Source organism: Pleurodeles waltl, chromosome 6, assembly GCF_031143425.1.
Source record: "Pleurodeles waltl isolate 20211129_DDA chromosome 6, aPleWal1.hap1.20221129, whole genome shotgun sequence".
NCBI lineage: Eukaryota > Metazoa > Chordata > Amphibia > Caudata > Salamandridae > Pleurodeles > Pleurodeles waltl.
The window spans coordinates 829308978-829325188 of NC_090445.1; the positions used below are offsets into that span (position 1 = coordinate 829308978).

The 16211-nt window shown below is 43.8% G+C and overlaps 1 protein-coding gene across 1 annotated transcript in view; it reads right to left on the reverse strand.

The window, feature by feature from the left end:
• The window catches only part of TRIM8 (tripartite motif containing 8), an 82762-nt gene that overhangs the window by 27178 nt on the left and 39373 nt on the right, over positions 1-16211 (reverse strand). The window contains exon 2 of the mRNA XM_069239510.1: positions 5482-5577. Within this exon, the coding sequence (XP_069095611.1) occupies positions 5482-5577 (96 nt within the window). The remainder of the gene's footprint in view (positions 1-5481; positions 5578-16211) is intronic.

Consider the following 16211-nt stretch of genomic DNA (forward strand, 5'->3'; position numbering starts at 1 on the left):
GGCTGACCCTAGTGAGGCTTTGTGAAGGCTACGAAGAGTTGGTCTGACCTATGGAAAGGCTTGATCCTGTCAAGGTAATACCTGAAAGCATCTTTAATGTCTGAAGTGTTTAGGGCTCTCTCTGCTACAGATTCTGGTTGTGGAAAGAAGAGGGGAATTGTTATAGGCTGGCTAAGGTCGAGAACCTTACGCAGGAACTAAAGATTGGTTCTAAATACTAATCTTTCCTTATGCACCTGAACAAAGAATTGCTACAATGTGAGTGCTTGCAATTCGCTAATGCATCTGAGAGAGGTAACTGTCACTACAAAGACACTTTCCAGGGGAGGTACTGGAGAAGGCAGGAGTGGAGGGAGATCAGAAGGGGATCCTAGGAGTCTGATGGGAATTAAGTTGACATTCCACACTGGAGCAGAGACTTAACACTGGTATGCAGGAGACGGAGTAGTGTTTTCTATTCTGCATATAAGCTGCTATAGCGGGTAAATCAAGGCATATAGAAGTGTGAGGTAGGCCGGACTTCTGGAGATGGAATAAATAGCATATGGCATCCTGGACAGCATGTTGTAAGGGATCCAGGTGCCTACAAATGTTTTAGTTGGCATATCTCTCCCACTTGGCTGTGTAACAGGCTTGTGTAATTGGTCTACAGGTCTTGCGCAAGATATCCATACTTTTTTGGAGAGATGTAGGTAACTGAACTTAAGGAAGTTAGGTGCCAGATTGAATTGCTTGGGGTCTGGATGAAACAACGAAAACACTGAACCTTCAATCCAATGGAATGAAGATACAGTAATATAATGCAAATATAGAGGGATACAAGATATATTGAAGTACAGAGGGATACAAATCTGGGCTTAATTCCTGGTGAGATGGTCCTGCCTGCTGGGGAGCTTCTCATGGGGACTGATAGAAATTTTGAGGCGTGGTATGTACGAGGGGTGGCTGACCCGGGAGTGGGTGCCTACTAGGATGAGGGTCAGACATTTGCTGCATCTTAGCCACTACGAATTTAAAGACTGGGAGAGGTGGATAAGCTTAAGCAAATATTCCCGGCTGGTTTATTCATAGGGGGCTGCTCAGGGACCGTGGGTACCTAAGGAAAACCTTGGGCATTTTTTTCTTTTTTGGTGATGGCAAAGAGGTCAGTTTGTGAAGTGACCCAGTAGTGGAAGTAACTTGTAGGTGGAATTCCCAGTCATTAACTTGTTGGTGTGCTCTGCTAAGCAAGACCGTCCGCAAGGTCACTATCCACTTCCAGAAGTTACTCCACTATCCAGTGAATGCAGTGGCAGAGTGTCCAATGCCAAATGTTCTGAGTTAACAAAGAGGGATAAAGAATGAGTGCTGCCTTGCTTTTTGTAGATAATACATGGCAGTCATTTTATACATCCTGTCTAGTATGACTCTGCCCCTAGTGAGAGGATGGAAGACTTTGAGGGCAAGCTTGACTGCTTGCAACTTGAGGAGGTGGATGCGATGCCCCCATTGATGTGGGTCCCACACTTCTTGTACTATATAGTGAGATTGCGATCTGCTCTCCAGCTGTAATGGTGACTTGAGAGATGGGGTCTAGAAAAGGCTGGCCATGCAACAGATAGTTGCTGTTACCCCAATGTGGACAGTGGTCTCTGCTGACTTTTCCCCAACACTAGGTGCTCTAATAAACTCCCCAGGTGACCGTTGTGCTGAGAGGCTCTGTTGCAACAGGCACACGTGCAGACTATCGTAGGGCACTATGGCAATGCATGAGGCCATTACCATTATGTAGAAGGGCTGCATAACAGTTCTGACTGTATGGAAACAATATGGTCGAAAGACAGGCACTAGCTATTGTGAAGCAGAGACGCTTTTCCGCCTGAGATTGGTGAGTTTTATCTACTGGGGCAACAAATGGGACTTGGTGACTTTGACAGTGAACCACAAGTTGTGGAGGAGGGAGACGATAGCCAGGGTGTGCACTAAGCACTGTGGCTTGCTTCCGATCTTGGTGAGCCCAATCACCCAGATAGGGAAAGTCTTGGATGCCTCCCCTCTCTAATGTGTGGTGACTACTGCCAGGCATTTAAGACCCTTGGGGCAGTGGTGATGCTGAACGGTAACACTTTGAACTAATATTGAGGGCCATTTACTACAAAACACAGAAAGTGTCAGAGGGCGAGATGGATGGGAATGTAGAAGCAAGTGTCCCTTGGGGTCTAGTGCCATCATGAAATCAGCCTGGAACAGCAGAAGCATGACATCCTGTAAGGTTAAGATGTGGAAGTGTTCGGGCAGGATGCACTGTGAGAGGGGCCTGAGGGAGCAATCCTTTTAAGGAAGTAGGGAGAGTAAAGCCCTTTGCATTGTTAATGGGGGGGGGGGGGGGGGGGGTAGGGAAGGGAGCGGTTCCATAGCCATTTTTTTAAGATGCGATGGCACCTCTTCTTCCAGAAGGTGGAGATGCTCTCTTCTGGTTCTATGTTTACGGGGGTGGGTGTTGGGAGGAGATGGTGTAAGACATAGTCAGTGACTGTGTCAAACCCACTTGTCAGTTGTGATTTCCTGCCAGCGTGGAATGAAATACTGCAGTCTTACCCCGACATGTGTTTTGTGATTGGGGTGGGTGGGAGTCAAGGTCTGGTGGCAGAAGCCCCCTTGCCAGAGCCCCTTTTGTTCCTGCCCTCTGGTGCTACTGCCTCTGGAGGCACCTCTTCTGTAACCCTGTTGTGTGTATTGCTGGTAGGCCTGCATTGGTGACTTCGGGAGGAGCTCCTCGGGGCAGACGTACGGAATTCACCCATGGCTTTGGCTGTCTCAGTTTTCTTGACTTTTATTATTTGATTTACCTGGGGCCCAAAAAGATGCTCCCCATCAACGCACAGGTTGAGTAAATGCTGAACTTCGGTCTTAAAGCCCAAAATGCAGAGCCAGTCGTGGTGCAGGACCAAGACACTGCTATTGACACAAGGGGTAGCGGAAGCCGGTCTGGGCAGTGGGCGAGGTTCAAAGGCAAGCTCCTAATCAAAGGTAGATTTTTGCTTACAAGGCCAAGTATCACCCAGGATTGGATGCAGTCTCATGCAGATCTTGTTGGTGTGAGGCTGAATAAAGACTTTTTTGTTTTGAGTTCAATTTCTTATGAAGCGGTTGAAGGATAGGTTTTTCAGGACGGTCAACACTGCGCACAACGTAAGTTTTCTTCACCGATTGCTTGGATGCAGGTCTCTGATTTAATGGTGTCTTCCACAGCTGCAAGATTTTTGGTAGATCCTGACCAGTGCAAAGGGTGATAGGGCCCCAGGAGGATGAGTCTTTGTCAAAGGGCTGGATGCTGAACTCCTCAAAGGCAGTGTTCTGCCTCGACTAGAGGCCTTTTGATGAGCCTGGTGTGTTTCAGCCATACTCGAGCTCTGCGCACAGATGTTCATTCAAGGTCCCAAAGGCGTGGAGTCACTGAGAGCCTGGAGGTCTTCGGTCTCACAGTCAGAGCTCAAGGTAAAAATGGCCTCTGGACTTGATGGGGAATTGGTGGAGTATAAGGCCCGAGGTTCGGTCCTCTTCACCTTCCTCACGCTTTGGGAAGGCTGTTCACCAAAGATGTCAGGGGTGTCACCGGAAGCCTGCCTCTGCATCTTGCGATGTGTCCACCGAATCTCCTGCCAAAATCAACAAGTCTTCTTCGAATGGAAGGTCAGGCAGGCCTCACACTGTGTTGCTGTGCTTGGGAGACCAATAAAGGTTGCACAACTGGACATGGTTGGTCCAGGGGAAATTTATGTTCCGAGGTTAACAATTCTGAAAGGGCACCTGTTTCATCACCTTATGTACATCGAGGAGAAAGGGCATAATGCCTGGTGGACTCTGTGTAGATCATTCCCCCAAAGATAACGGTTGGAAAAAAAGCCAACAGCCATTGTTTTCCAGATATTAGAGTTTAGGAATATATTGGCTAGGCCCGAATGAAAGAGGAAACATGTTAAACTTGGAGCTCATGCCATCCATGTTTAAACTCAATCATGGAAAAAAGTAATCTAAAATGGAATCAGTACCGATGTGCACTGCCAGCTAAGTAAAGAGTCAATATATACTTGGACACTTGCAAGTTTTCTTTTTGTTTTCAAATAAGTCTTTTGAGTCACTGAGTATGCACAGCATGCTTATCTACAATAACATGCAGCAAACATTATATATACACACACACGCCACCCCCCTAAATCAAACCATGCTGCAGTAAGGCATTAAATGGACCCAGACATCATACCTATTCTGACCGGCACTCAAGAAAGAATAACCACCTGAAACCTGGTGGAAACACAGCATGCTGACAAGCGCTGTCCTTTTCTAAAATGTTGCCAGTCTTGCAATAACTGGATCCCGTTATCCTTTATGATTCCACCTCGGATTGGCCTCGCAGTCTCCAATTTTTCAGTTCGTACCGAACTGCAGATCAAAAATACTAAGCCGTGAGTCACCCTCCTTACTTCAATGACTTACTGGTCTCCATGAAATCTAATGCAAGGACTTTAAATAAGGAATGAAGAACTGCTTAATTGACAGCTGACTGAATGTTTCAAGGAACCAATGGAATTAAAGTTTATTGCATAACACCAAAAGGTAGTCTTATCAATGGTAGGTACTCCGTCTATATCAACCTTAATTTTTTAAAACAGTTAAAGGTCTTTCTGTTCCCGAGTCAGCCGCACAAGCAAATGTGCCTCAAAAGCCTTAGCAGAAAACGAGTTCTAGCTAAAAATTTCCATAATACCGAGAATGTGTTGTCATTGTCTACTTTCCCTCTCCCAGTTCCACTGTATTTACTGCTGAAACGAGCTATTGGTTACCCACCTTTGGGCTGGCCACTAGAGAACAAGTGGCCCAATTTTAGAAAATGCTCATTAAATCCAGAATACAATAAAAACTCGTGTCAAAATAATTGTGTTAAACCAATACAATGTTCCAACTCAAAAGTGTCCATTATCAAGTATTACTGCACAGGAGCCATGGCCTGCTATGGCAATAAATGACAACAACAAAAACATTTATTTTAGCCTAGGTTACATGAGAAAAAGAAGGGACATGATTCATGTACCAGTGCTGCAGAGAGCCAAGCCAAATGGTATAACACTAAATAATGCTGTTCTCTCTTCACTCGAGGGCATGCAAGCAATAGCAGAAAGGGTAAGGAGCAATACCACCACTTTTCTCCAGCCTAGCATCCCATGCGAAACAGTGGTCGGTGGGCTGGTCCCAAATAGCAGATGAAGACCAACTAACAAGAACCAGCCTACTACATTTCCGAAATGTGGACCTACTTCATCAGAAGCATGCATTTTACAGTCACAGAATGAGTATCTGTACATGTTCAAGTACATGTCACATGGAGGGTAGAAGGCCGCATTTTACTCATATCACTGAAAAACTCCCAAATGGTTCAGGCCGCCCTAAACAGTGGATGAAAATAAAAGGAGACCCAGTCTCCAGTAGACATGCCTTGCCTACCTCAACCATACGCTTGTCGGACTCCAGTTTGTACAACTGATCTTCTATGTCCTGCTCACGCTCCTCTAGTCGGTCCTGCTGCTTAATTAGCATTTTCTGTAAGAAAACATAAGCAAAAGATTTGAAAAACATTAAATAGAAAGATATCAGTCATCAACAGAATCCCACCCGCCACAGGATCAGTTACATCACCCTTTACTATTTGAAAGCGCGACTCGTTTTTACCAAGCTCTCAATATCAGGTCAAACGATCAGGCTGGTCTAGAACAAGCTCAGACTATCAGATCAAAAGAGCAGACTGTTCTAGAAGAGGATTGCTCGGACGTGATCACAGAATCCACCAAAGTGTGTACACAAGGGTCACGCAGGGAATGAGGTCAGTGACAAATGATCCAGTTATCCCTTAAAAGGCTCATTGCCGCAATAGCCATCAAAATGCAATGGTGAGCACAGCATGGTCATTTTTTTAAAGACATTATGTGTCCGGTCAAACACAAAGGGCTTGAAGTCAAGAAAAAAGTGGCAACCAAGGTCTCATTTGCATAAAGTAAGCAAGCAACCAGATCAAGTAGGGTGAAATGTGAACACCAGCACAAACAGTAGCAAACTGATTAGACACACTGCTAAAAGCTAAATGAGACTAGGCTTACAACTAGGTATAAGAAAGAACCAATACAGAGGCACATACACAGAGAAAAAGAATATCTAGAAACTTAAATATTTATCTAAAAGATCTGCAAGGCAAGGCAAGACCAATATGGCAACTGGACAACAATAATCAAGGAAAGCGATAGCAGGTAAAACAGGGACATGGATGTGACAGCAAACACACCTGCTTACATCCATCAGCTATTAGCCACTTGCCAAGCGAAAAAGGGGTGCCATAAGTAATCTTCATGATATGGCAATACCCCCATCTGCCACCATCTTTTAGATAAATATTTAAGTTTCTAGATATTCTTTTTCTACCTGGAATAGTCCACCTTCATTGGTGGGTCTTAACAAACGTGCCCTTAAATGTGGCTGTTTTTAAGTTCAATTTTAGGGTAGGTCACAAGGTAGCATAGACAGTGGCTGAAGCTCTGTGAAAGCATCATACATTCTCTTCCTTCTCAGACCAGATCAGACTTCCCCAAAAAGCAGTATGTGACAAGGCTAGAGTGATAAAGTGTGGCGGTTGCTGTGTTTGACATGCGTGTTTGCATACACCTGTGCTCATCTTGGACAAACATAACACAACAGTTCATAATACGTCATATGCGAACCAATGGGGATCCCTCAATGCCTATTCAAGGTGTCCATGGACCCATGTGACCTCTAACCATTATTTTCTGTCAATAGTCATGAGCATTAGGAGCTAAATAACTGTGTGAAGACAGTTTTTCCTAACAAGATAATAGTTCCATCAAGAAACAAAAATACTTGCTTGACATCCACTATTTTGCCTCCCAATAGTATTTGCTAAATTTGGGAATTCAATCACTAAATATAGGTTTAGAAAACTAAGCATTTAAACATTTTCAGTCAGAAGCGGACTGCTAATTCAAGACAGAAGATGTGAATGTGTACAATGATTGTTTACGTCAGAGCGTGTTTGAATGCGATCAATCTGTTTCTTCAAAATTCAATTGCTTGTAATTCAGTGTTCTAAGCGATCAGTGACCTTTGCATGTAGACTCGGGTAAACTGCTCAGAAGACCCTTGCATGCTGTAGGATCTCCCATCAAAGGCTTTTAATTTGCAGGCACTTACAGACTCCTAACATCTACAGTTCCTGCTTTGGCAAGAGGGCATGCCAGCACTTTTCAGCAGTCCTGAAACACTTCCACAGTGCGAGTACCACTTATCAAGAGGTAAGACACGCTGTGGCATAGTGAGCACCTAGTCTTCTACCATTTGATACAATGACCCACCATGGACTCCAGCTTTGTCCATGTGAGGAAAGTGTCAAAACAGTTACTACTTTTGTCACGAAGTAAACAAAAAGTGATGGGCAGAAGGTCTGAACTAAACTCATCCAATTGTAACATTAGTCTGGGCCACATCCCATCAACCATCGTTTTGTTGCCCACCATGCAATCTCAGATAAGACGCAGCTATGTGCAAATCATCCTTGGTCCTGCTCCAAAAGGAACAGTCCATTACGAACTGCCAAGCCAGATCCTCTTGGAAACTGAGCACAAGCAACTAAAGACGGGTTTTGCCCTAGTTTGGCCTCTTCAGTCGGGTGCAGCCTGGTTTCACTGGCACAGTGAGCATGGAACCTATGTCTGGGAATATCTGTTGCATTAAGGGCATCACGCTGAAATAAACTACTTGTCTCGCTTCATTCCTGATGAAAGCTCAGTTTTCACATGATCTGATTTGTCAGTTTGCCCAGTGCGTAGTCGCTCTGATATTTATGCATGCAGTTGCAAAGCTAATGTAGTCCATACTTGATTGCGTGTTTTGTTGTGTTATTGTTGCAGTACATACTGTACATATAGTCTAGGATTCCGTTCGTCATACAGTGGGCTCTGCAGAAGTCAAAAGGTTACGAACCACGGACATAACTCATTCAACGCTACTGACAGTGATGGAGGTTATCTTTTCTTTAACTGCTGTGTCCTAGAAGTCCTAGTATTTTAGGGACTGGCTTTAGTGGCACTTCCGAAGTAGTCTGCAGCTGGGCACTCGGAGCAGGGTTATGCCATCATGCTCGGTAGTAGTCATGCAGTATATCCTACTGATGCAACGTGTATGGGTTAGAATGCAATGGTATTGGCTGAATCTGACAAATGTGTTGATTATTGCTGTGTCAATATCTGCTTGGATTTGTGTAATGCCTTCTCTACAAGTCAATAGATGCTGCATTGGCTTCATTAGGAGGCATCTCAATCTGGACAACTGTGCTGTTTCAGATAAGGGCGAGCTTCTATTTGGTTGGATTGTTTTCGTCCTAGGACCTGCACCCATTTAAGCTTTATGCAAGTCTACTGGTAACACATGCACTTTTACAAAAGGCAATGTGTGGGGTTTTGAGCAGGCTAAACGTTAGTCTTCCAATTCTGGCCATATTTCTGTCTGTGTGACATATCTGGGTTGATGCTTTGAATCAAGTTGTGCTGGTGAGGGATAGCTCAGTTGCCTTTGGATTTCCGTACTTGTGCATAATCACCGCCTGTTTACAACAGTAGGACACTTCGGTAAAACTAAGGCGATGTTATTGCATAGTTCTTCTGCTCTTATCACTTGTGTGACCATGACAAATATTTTGAGTGTGACTGTATAAGAAGTAAAACCCACTGCCTTGCAGTTATGGCTATTTGAAATTTTACATCATATGTATTTCAGTGCAGCTCTCTGGACGTTACGAATGTTTTTCATCAATATTCAATATCTTCCAATTTCTCAGCAGCAACAATAGGCTGTTGCAGGCGGGATAGCAATAAACCACTGCTTAAGGCTTCAACCTGCCGTTCAAGTTAGAACGGAGAGGAGTCAGACGTGTCAGAGCCAAATGTATGCGCAGAAGCATCATGCTGGATAGACACGTGCATGCAACTGACTAAGACACTTCGAGTAAATAAAAGGTTTAATTCCATTGCCTACCAGATACGCATTCATGTTCTTGCACTGCAAGAACAATGGTTAAAAAGAAGCTTGTATTCGAAATCGGCCTGATACCTTGGCTCGTGTCCCGTTTCTGCTACCTTAGTTTAGCTCAAAATGAATGGTGCAGAAGCTGCTTCAGCTCGTGCTCTCGTCTCTTGTAGATCAAAAGCTTCCTTCCACTCACTCCGGCTTACAACCGGCAGCCCGGTGGTAAGGGGCTGTCTGCGAAGGACTTTCCCTTGAGGAGGGTGAAATTGGGCCATCTAGCAAGTTTTAAAGGATTACTAGGAGAAATGAATTTGTGTTGCTAGAAAACCACCTCTGATAAGAACCAAAAGGTAAATCACTCCCAAATGAAATGGCCGACAAACATCAATACGAAAATGAGCGTTCATGCAATCATCTAATATTTACTGGGGAGCTGACGTCATGCCTTCGTGTGTGCGCGCGTTTTTTGTTAGATAATCTGTAGTCGTAGGCAAAGAAAGGCAAGAATTGTCATTTAGTCAGTATCCGCAGGTCTACCAACACCAATTTGCAGCTAGCCGAGACAATAGAGAGGCCGCCAACAGGCGGGCCAGCAGAAGACAGAGGAGCTATAGAAAGAGGACACTTAAAAGCATGAAAATAAGACCCCAGGCATACGTGGGACGTGGAGTGTTAGGGTCATGGTATGCACAGTTCTTCTAGTTTCACCACAATTAAAGATTAGATGAGGTATACGTAAAAAAAAAACAAAAAAAAGAAGACGTGTGATGCCTTTCTTCGGTTAAAAAGAACTACTGTACAAAATACACCTCAGACAGCCAGTCGAGAAGCCTTGTTTATTTACTAGCGGACACCTTGAAACTTAACGTTTTTACAAGGGAGAAAAAATATGTTTAGCACATTGTCAACTCTCACAACGTCATTCATTCACAATAGGTAAATGTCAACTGTCTTTTTTTGTAAATTAAAAAACGACACCCCTGCTTCACTCTACACACTAGCTTTTCTGCAGACATGTTATTCTTTTTTTGCCAAATAAAAAATAATTCAGGCTTGCCACCCTTAGCACGCGACAGGACCCGCTAGGGGCAATATTTTGAAAAGGAAAGCTACATAATTTGCTGCTAAAATTCGTTTTTTTGAGCTGCTAAATTCCCATTCGTGTCGCTAAATTTGCCAATTTATAATGAAATATCCTGAGTGGGGAGGTGGTGTCTGAACAAGGCACTCAGCAGTGGCCTGGAGTATTTGTGCTAAGAGAGGGTGGATTTGTGGAAGGAACAAGTGTGACTGGAGGGTGCAACTACCCACTAGCCTGGAGAATCAAGAAATCTCCCTCCCCCACCAACAAAGACTTCCAAAGAAAAAAGAAATCCCGTGGAGTTTGTGCACAACGCATCTCCCATCATGGTGACCACAACGATGATGATAGCACAGGTTCGCTTTGAGCCCCTCAAAGTTGAGAAAATTACACCCACTTCTGGTAATTCTGGCATAAATAGCAAGCCAAATTACATGTCAGCTATTGGACTAAACAGTGGAACAATGTTTGCAAAACAGTACATAGTGATTTTACGTGTTTCGAATATTAACTACACAGAAAGTCATGTGTTCTGTAAGGAGCGTGTGATCAAGCTGAAAGGCTAAACGTAATCAAGGACCTTTGGGCTTTTGTTGGCAATTGTAGAGCCCGAATTAAATAATTTTTAAACTAAAAGATTATTTAAGTTCAGCATTAACGAAGGTACACCAGCCTATGGAGTCAAATAGAGAACCCATCACCAGGGCCAAATACTGGTATAATTTTGTACATTAAGTTGCTCATGGAAGTTTTTTTTCGTTTTATTTGCATGAAAAAAGTAGTAAACAGAGCGCAGATCGCACAGCACCACACCACCCTTCCATTTTCAAATAAACACTTAACAGCTCTTCGGGTACTAGTGGAATCATATGTATCGGAAATGAAATGGGAGAAGCAGCACCACAACCCAAAAATGCATTAAAACAAAAAAGGCAAGCTGCCTCCAAGTGAACTCATACTTCTATGAAGTTTCTATCCATTTTCAATTCCATGTCTGGACCCGAGGCTTCGGATTATGCTCTCTTATTTTACTGTCAACACACAGCAGCCAATAAGAAACAGAACTACATTTCCCAATATCATACAGCCTCGTTATGACGCCTAATCAGGGCCCACCATCTCGTTTATATATCTCCCATACTATAGTCCTCCCTCTTTCTTTGCTGCTTCATACAGAGCTAAGTACTTTCATTTTCAATTACATTCACTTGGTGTATTTTTTCTGTTTTTCACTTGTGGCGCGGCTCTCGTCTGCCTTCATTCGCCTTGTTTATGCGAACTGCCGCTTGGGAATCGTGGCAATCTTATCATTTGGTATTAAATCGGCATAATTCTTGCCATAGCTGAGCGTGCTGGTGAGGAGTGCCTGGGGCGGCCGTGCTGGGTGGAGCGCAGTCCTCTCTGTTGCCGATCTCACGCATGCGCACCAACCCGTTTTTCGAGTTCAGTGCGAGTGCATTTTCAGTAATGGTTAGACAGTTAGTGTAGTGCTCACGCGACCCCCGTTTTACGCCCAGAGGGGATAAAATAAACAACAGCGCTCTGCTCTAGGGGGGTTTCTGGTGCTTCCTCCTCTAATAATAATTATTATTTATATTTCAACAAAAAAAAAACACCGTCTGGGAGAGTTTCTCCCTGTGTTCAGCACCTGTGTGAAAGCTTTGCATCCTTTTGCACAAGCAGGCGCTTTGGCACAAGCTCGGGGAATCCCACCCCTACAGAGGTCAATATAGATGAGCCTGACCAGTCAACATCGTATGACCCTTTAGACCAATCCATTAATGCGATTTTGAATGATCATGAGTATGAAGCTTTTAAGAGCCACAAAGATACTCCGTCTTCTGACTACGCAGAACACTTCTGTTGATTCCAATTCTTCTGATTCGGACGGTAAGTCGTCCCCAGACAAAACCCAGTGCAAACGCAAGACGAGACATGCTGAAGATCCTTTGAGCTCTCAACCTAGTTAGAATTTACTTTTTGACCCCCAAGGCTTTAATACATCCCAGATCTACGGAATGGACCCCTTGTCAAAAGATGGCTTTGTATGTCCAGTCTAGACTCCGGAAAAGTTTAGAAAAGGACATCCTCAACACATTGCGGTCTGAATGCCCTCGCCCTGCCCTATCCGGCAAGGTCGCGTAGACTACTGAACTAGATCCTCATATGGTAACTTTTCTTAAGAAGTACACTAGAGACCCGAAAAAAGGTATTGACAGAGCATGAAGGGGCTGCCAAGAAAGTTATTGGACATTTCTGGTCCCCTCACAAAAGATCTTAGATTTGGCAGTTCAAGCTAAGGAGACTCAAGAATCCATTGATCCAGACGTCCTGCTTGAATGGGCCCAAAGAGCCATTTCTTTACTAGACAATGCCAACTGTTCTATTTCCACGGAACGCAGAAGTCTCTCCTGCTGCGCATTGACCCCAAGTTGGCTGAGTTAGCCCCTTCTGATGCAGGACCTGCAGCTAATGGGCTATTGTTTGGCGACAGATTCGTTAAAGACCTGGCCAAGTACGTGGCTACTTTCTCGGCTTTGGATAAAGCCCAAACCTCAATCAAGAAGGTCTTCCATAGTGACCTTTTTCGCAGGAGAGGACGCTTCAGGGGCCGAGCGCCAGGCCACATCAATTCCCAGACCTCACGTCCTTATTACGGAGGCAAAAGTAACTCCAACTTCTATCCCTCAAGAGGCAGAGGTTACAGAGGCTGTATTCAAAGAGGGCCTCACAGAGGACAATGCAAGCAAGTTTCCTCTCAATCAGGCAACAATTCTTTCTTCCAAGGAGATTTTGTTGGTGGGGGCAGAGTGAGTTTAGTTTAGTACAACTGGGCGTTGATCACGCACGATACATTGGTGTTGGAGACCGTTGCAGGATCGGATGCCAGCCGATGGGGCTGGGGAGCCAGGTGTGGACAGATTATAGCGGAATACATTCCAGGCAAGGTGAATGTATTAGCAGATTGGAATTCTCAATATCTCCGAGATGCCAGCGATTGGAGATTACATCCCAGAGTATTTCAGTTCCTGAATCATCTTTAGGGTCCTTACTCAGTGGATCTGTTCGCATCCCGCCCGAATACTCACCTTCCCAGATTTTATAGTAGGGGCCAGATCCGATGGCTCTACGATCAGACGCCTTCCTGCAATCCTGGACGGGGAACTTAACTATGCGTTTCCCCCCCTTTTCCATGATTCACCAAGTTCTCTCCCTGGTCCTTCGTCAGAAGGTATAGATGATCTTGGTGACTCCATGCTGGAAGGCCCAGTAACGGTTTCCAGTAGCATTGTGGTGTGCTGTCCCAGTGCACATTCTGAGTTAGACAGATCTTTTTATCGGAGCCAACGGGGCAGCCTCTTCCTTTCATTCAGGAAGACTAGTTGTCACACATGGCTTGGAGGATTTCAAGGTGTCAGAACAGGTCTCCGAGGTTTCGGAAGACACTAGATTCTTCCTATCTCAATCTCTGGCGCCTAGTACACATAAGAGAGGCCTCTACCTGGAAGTGATGGTTGGATTGGTGCAGTCAGAGAAGTGTGGATCCCTTGGGGACATCAGTGCAGTTGATTGCTTATTTTCTGTACCAACTAGCGGCACAAGGGCTAGCCTAAAGGACGATTAATAATTTTCAGTCGGCCATACGTCCTTGAGTAGATGGTAAACCTATTGGAGAACATCCTTTAATATATAAACTTTTACATGATATACGTTTAGTATGCCCTCCTCAACCTAAGTATTCATCTTTATGGGAAGTAAATATAATTTTGAAATTCCTGGTTGCTTGGCCAGCTAATGATTGTTTATCACGAAAACAATTATCAGCAAAACTAACTATGTTGCTTTGCCTGATTTCATGTCGAAGAGTTTCGGATGTTAAAGCCCTCGATATCGCAGGTAGGGTATTCATTCCTACAGGAGTTTCTTTTCAGATTTCTAAGCAAACTAAGTCGCATTCTACATGCATTTCTTACCCAAGTTTTACAGATAATTCAAAGTTATGTGTGGTGAATTGTTTAAAGGTCTATTAAGATGTTACTCGCGAACTTAGGAGAGATCATTCTGGTCAATTGTTAATTTCATTACAGAAACCATTTGGACCACTGTCTTCAGCAACTTTAGCTAAATGGGTCAGATGGTTGTTGCAAGAGGCAGGAATTAATATTTCTGTTTTTGGAGCCCATTCTGTTAAGAGGAGCTATGGCTTCTAAAGCTTTTAATTCAGGCTCTTGGTTGGAAGATATTATGACAGCAGCTGATTGGTCTTCAGATTCTACCTTTAAGCTATTTTATCATAAACCTATTGTAGATTTAGCTTCTGGGGTAATAGCTCTGCTTTAAACTAGCATAATCCGAAGCCTCCGGTCCGGACATAGAATCAAAAGTTTAGTTTATGTGACAAGAATTTTCAATTCTATAAAGGACACAGAGGTGAGGATTATGCCACCCGTGGTATGGGTGACAAATTAACAAAAGTTGTATATTTAATGTTGATGGCATATTGTATTATGATAATTTGTCCCACCATATGTAATATGCTGCATTTTATCAGAGATGAGGTATTACGTCAGCTTTTCTTTTTCAGATGAGAAAGCTACTTGAAAGAGTTCCACTGAGATCATTGTGAGTTCCTCATGGAGAGCTGTTCGACTTAAGTTGCACCATTGTGCTGTTTTGACTCCCTCATCTGGAAGATTCAGTGGGATGGCACCACAAATTTGCTGATTGGTGTTGGTTCGTCTTTGATTCTGGATATTCTTGAGCAAAGAAAGAGGAAGGACTATAGTATGGAAGGTATATACACACACACACTAGATGGTGGGCCCTGATTGGGGGTCATAACGAGGCTGTATGATACTGGGAAATGTAGTTCTGTTTTTTTATTGGCTGCTGTGTGTTGACAGTAAAGAAGAGATAGCATAATCCTCGCCTCCGTGTCCTTGATAGTATTGAAAATTCTTGTTGCATAAGCTAGAAAATTTTTGATTGTTCAGAAGGTATACTTTCAGTCCACTCATCTGTAAAATGTTCTTCGAGAACACTACTTCTAAGAAAAAAAAGCTGAGGTTCCGGCAAACGTGATCCTCATTACAATACTTAGAAGATTGTGGTCTTAATCTACCTTCAGAGTAGTAAGTAGCCTATGATAAATCTGATGCCTCAAGCAGCACCGACCCTTAATCCACTGTCAGAACCAAAGCAAACAAGCTTCAGGCACATTCTGTTGTTCCCTCCAATTGTCAGAAGTAGCGCCTGCCTCCCAAACAGCACTTAGGTCAGTTACCCGTTAGGTTCCTCCAGGTCAAGCGTCCCTCTGTACCTGTTCCTCTCCTGGGCATTACAGCCAACCCTCACCTGCGCCGACTTGTAAACGAGTACCACTAATTTCTCTACCTCAAGTTCCAAACAAACATGTTCTGCTGTGTAAAAATAATAGTTAAATGATGCAGCTAGGGCTTCCTCGGACACAACAGGGATACCACATACTACCTGTAATAAAATATTACCGAAAGTCAGGTGTCACAGGCAAATCAGAGGAGGGCACAACCATAGGATACACGCATGACGTTAATTAATCACATCTTAATTACACAGATGACTGAAGAGGGTTGGTCAACATTTTATCGATTGTTTTCTTCAGCATTTATTTGATTCTGTAGGCAAGGGCCAACAGCCTGTGTGGCCATAAAAGAGTACACAAACTAGGGATTCTGTAGTATGTGCACAACCTTGAACAAAAGTTTAACTCAGAAGAATATTTCAGATGATACAGCTAATACTATAACAGCTAATACTTTCTGCAGTGGTTGCGTCGCTTAATGTCATTAAGACGTGTTCGGTACAATTACCTTTGAAAGCATGAATGTTGGTAACCAGTCATTTCATTCCTGTGACTTGGGAAGGGAGTGTGGTCAGTAGATAGCTAAGATAGGGAGGAAGGGAAAACTACGAGCAATACCTGAAGGTGGATGGATAACACTACATGGTGCCAGGAAGCAATGGGCACAGCCGGAATATGCCTGGTGCAAGGCAACTACAATTAATTGTAATGTTTTAGGTGAAATTT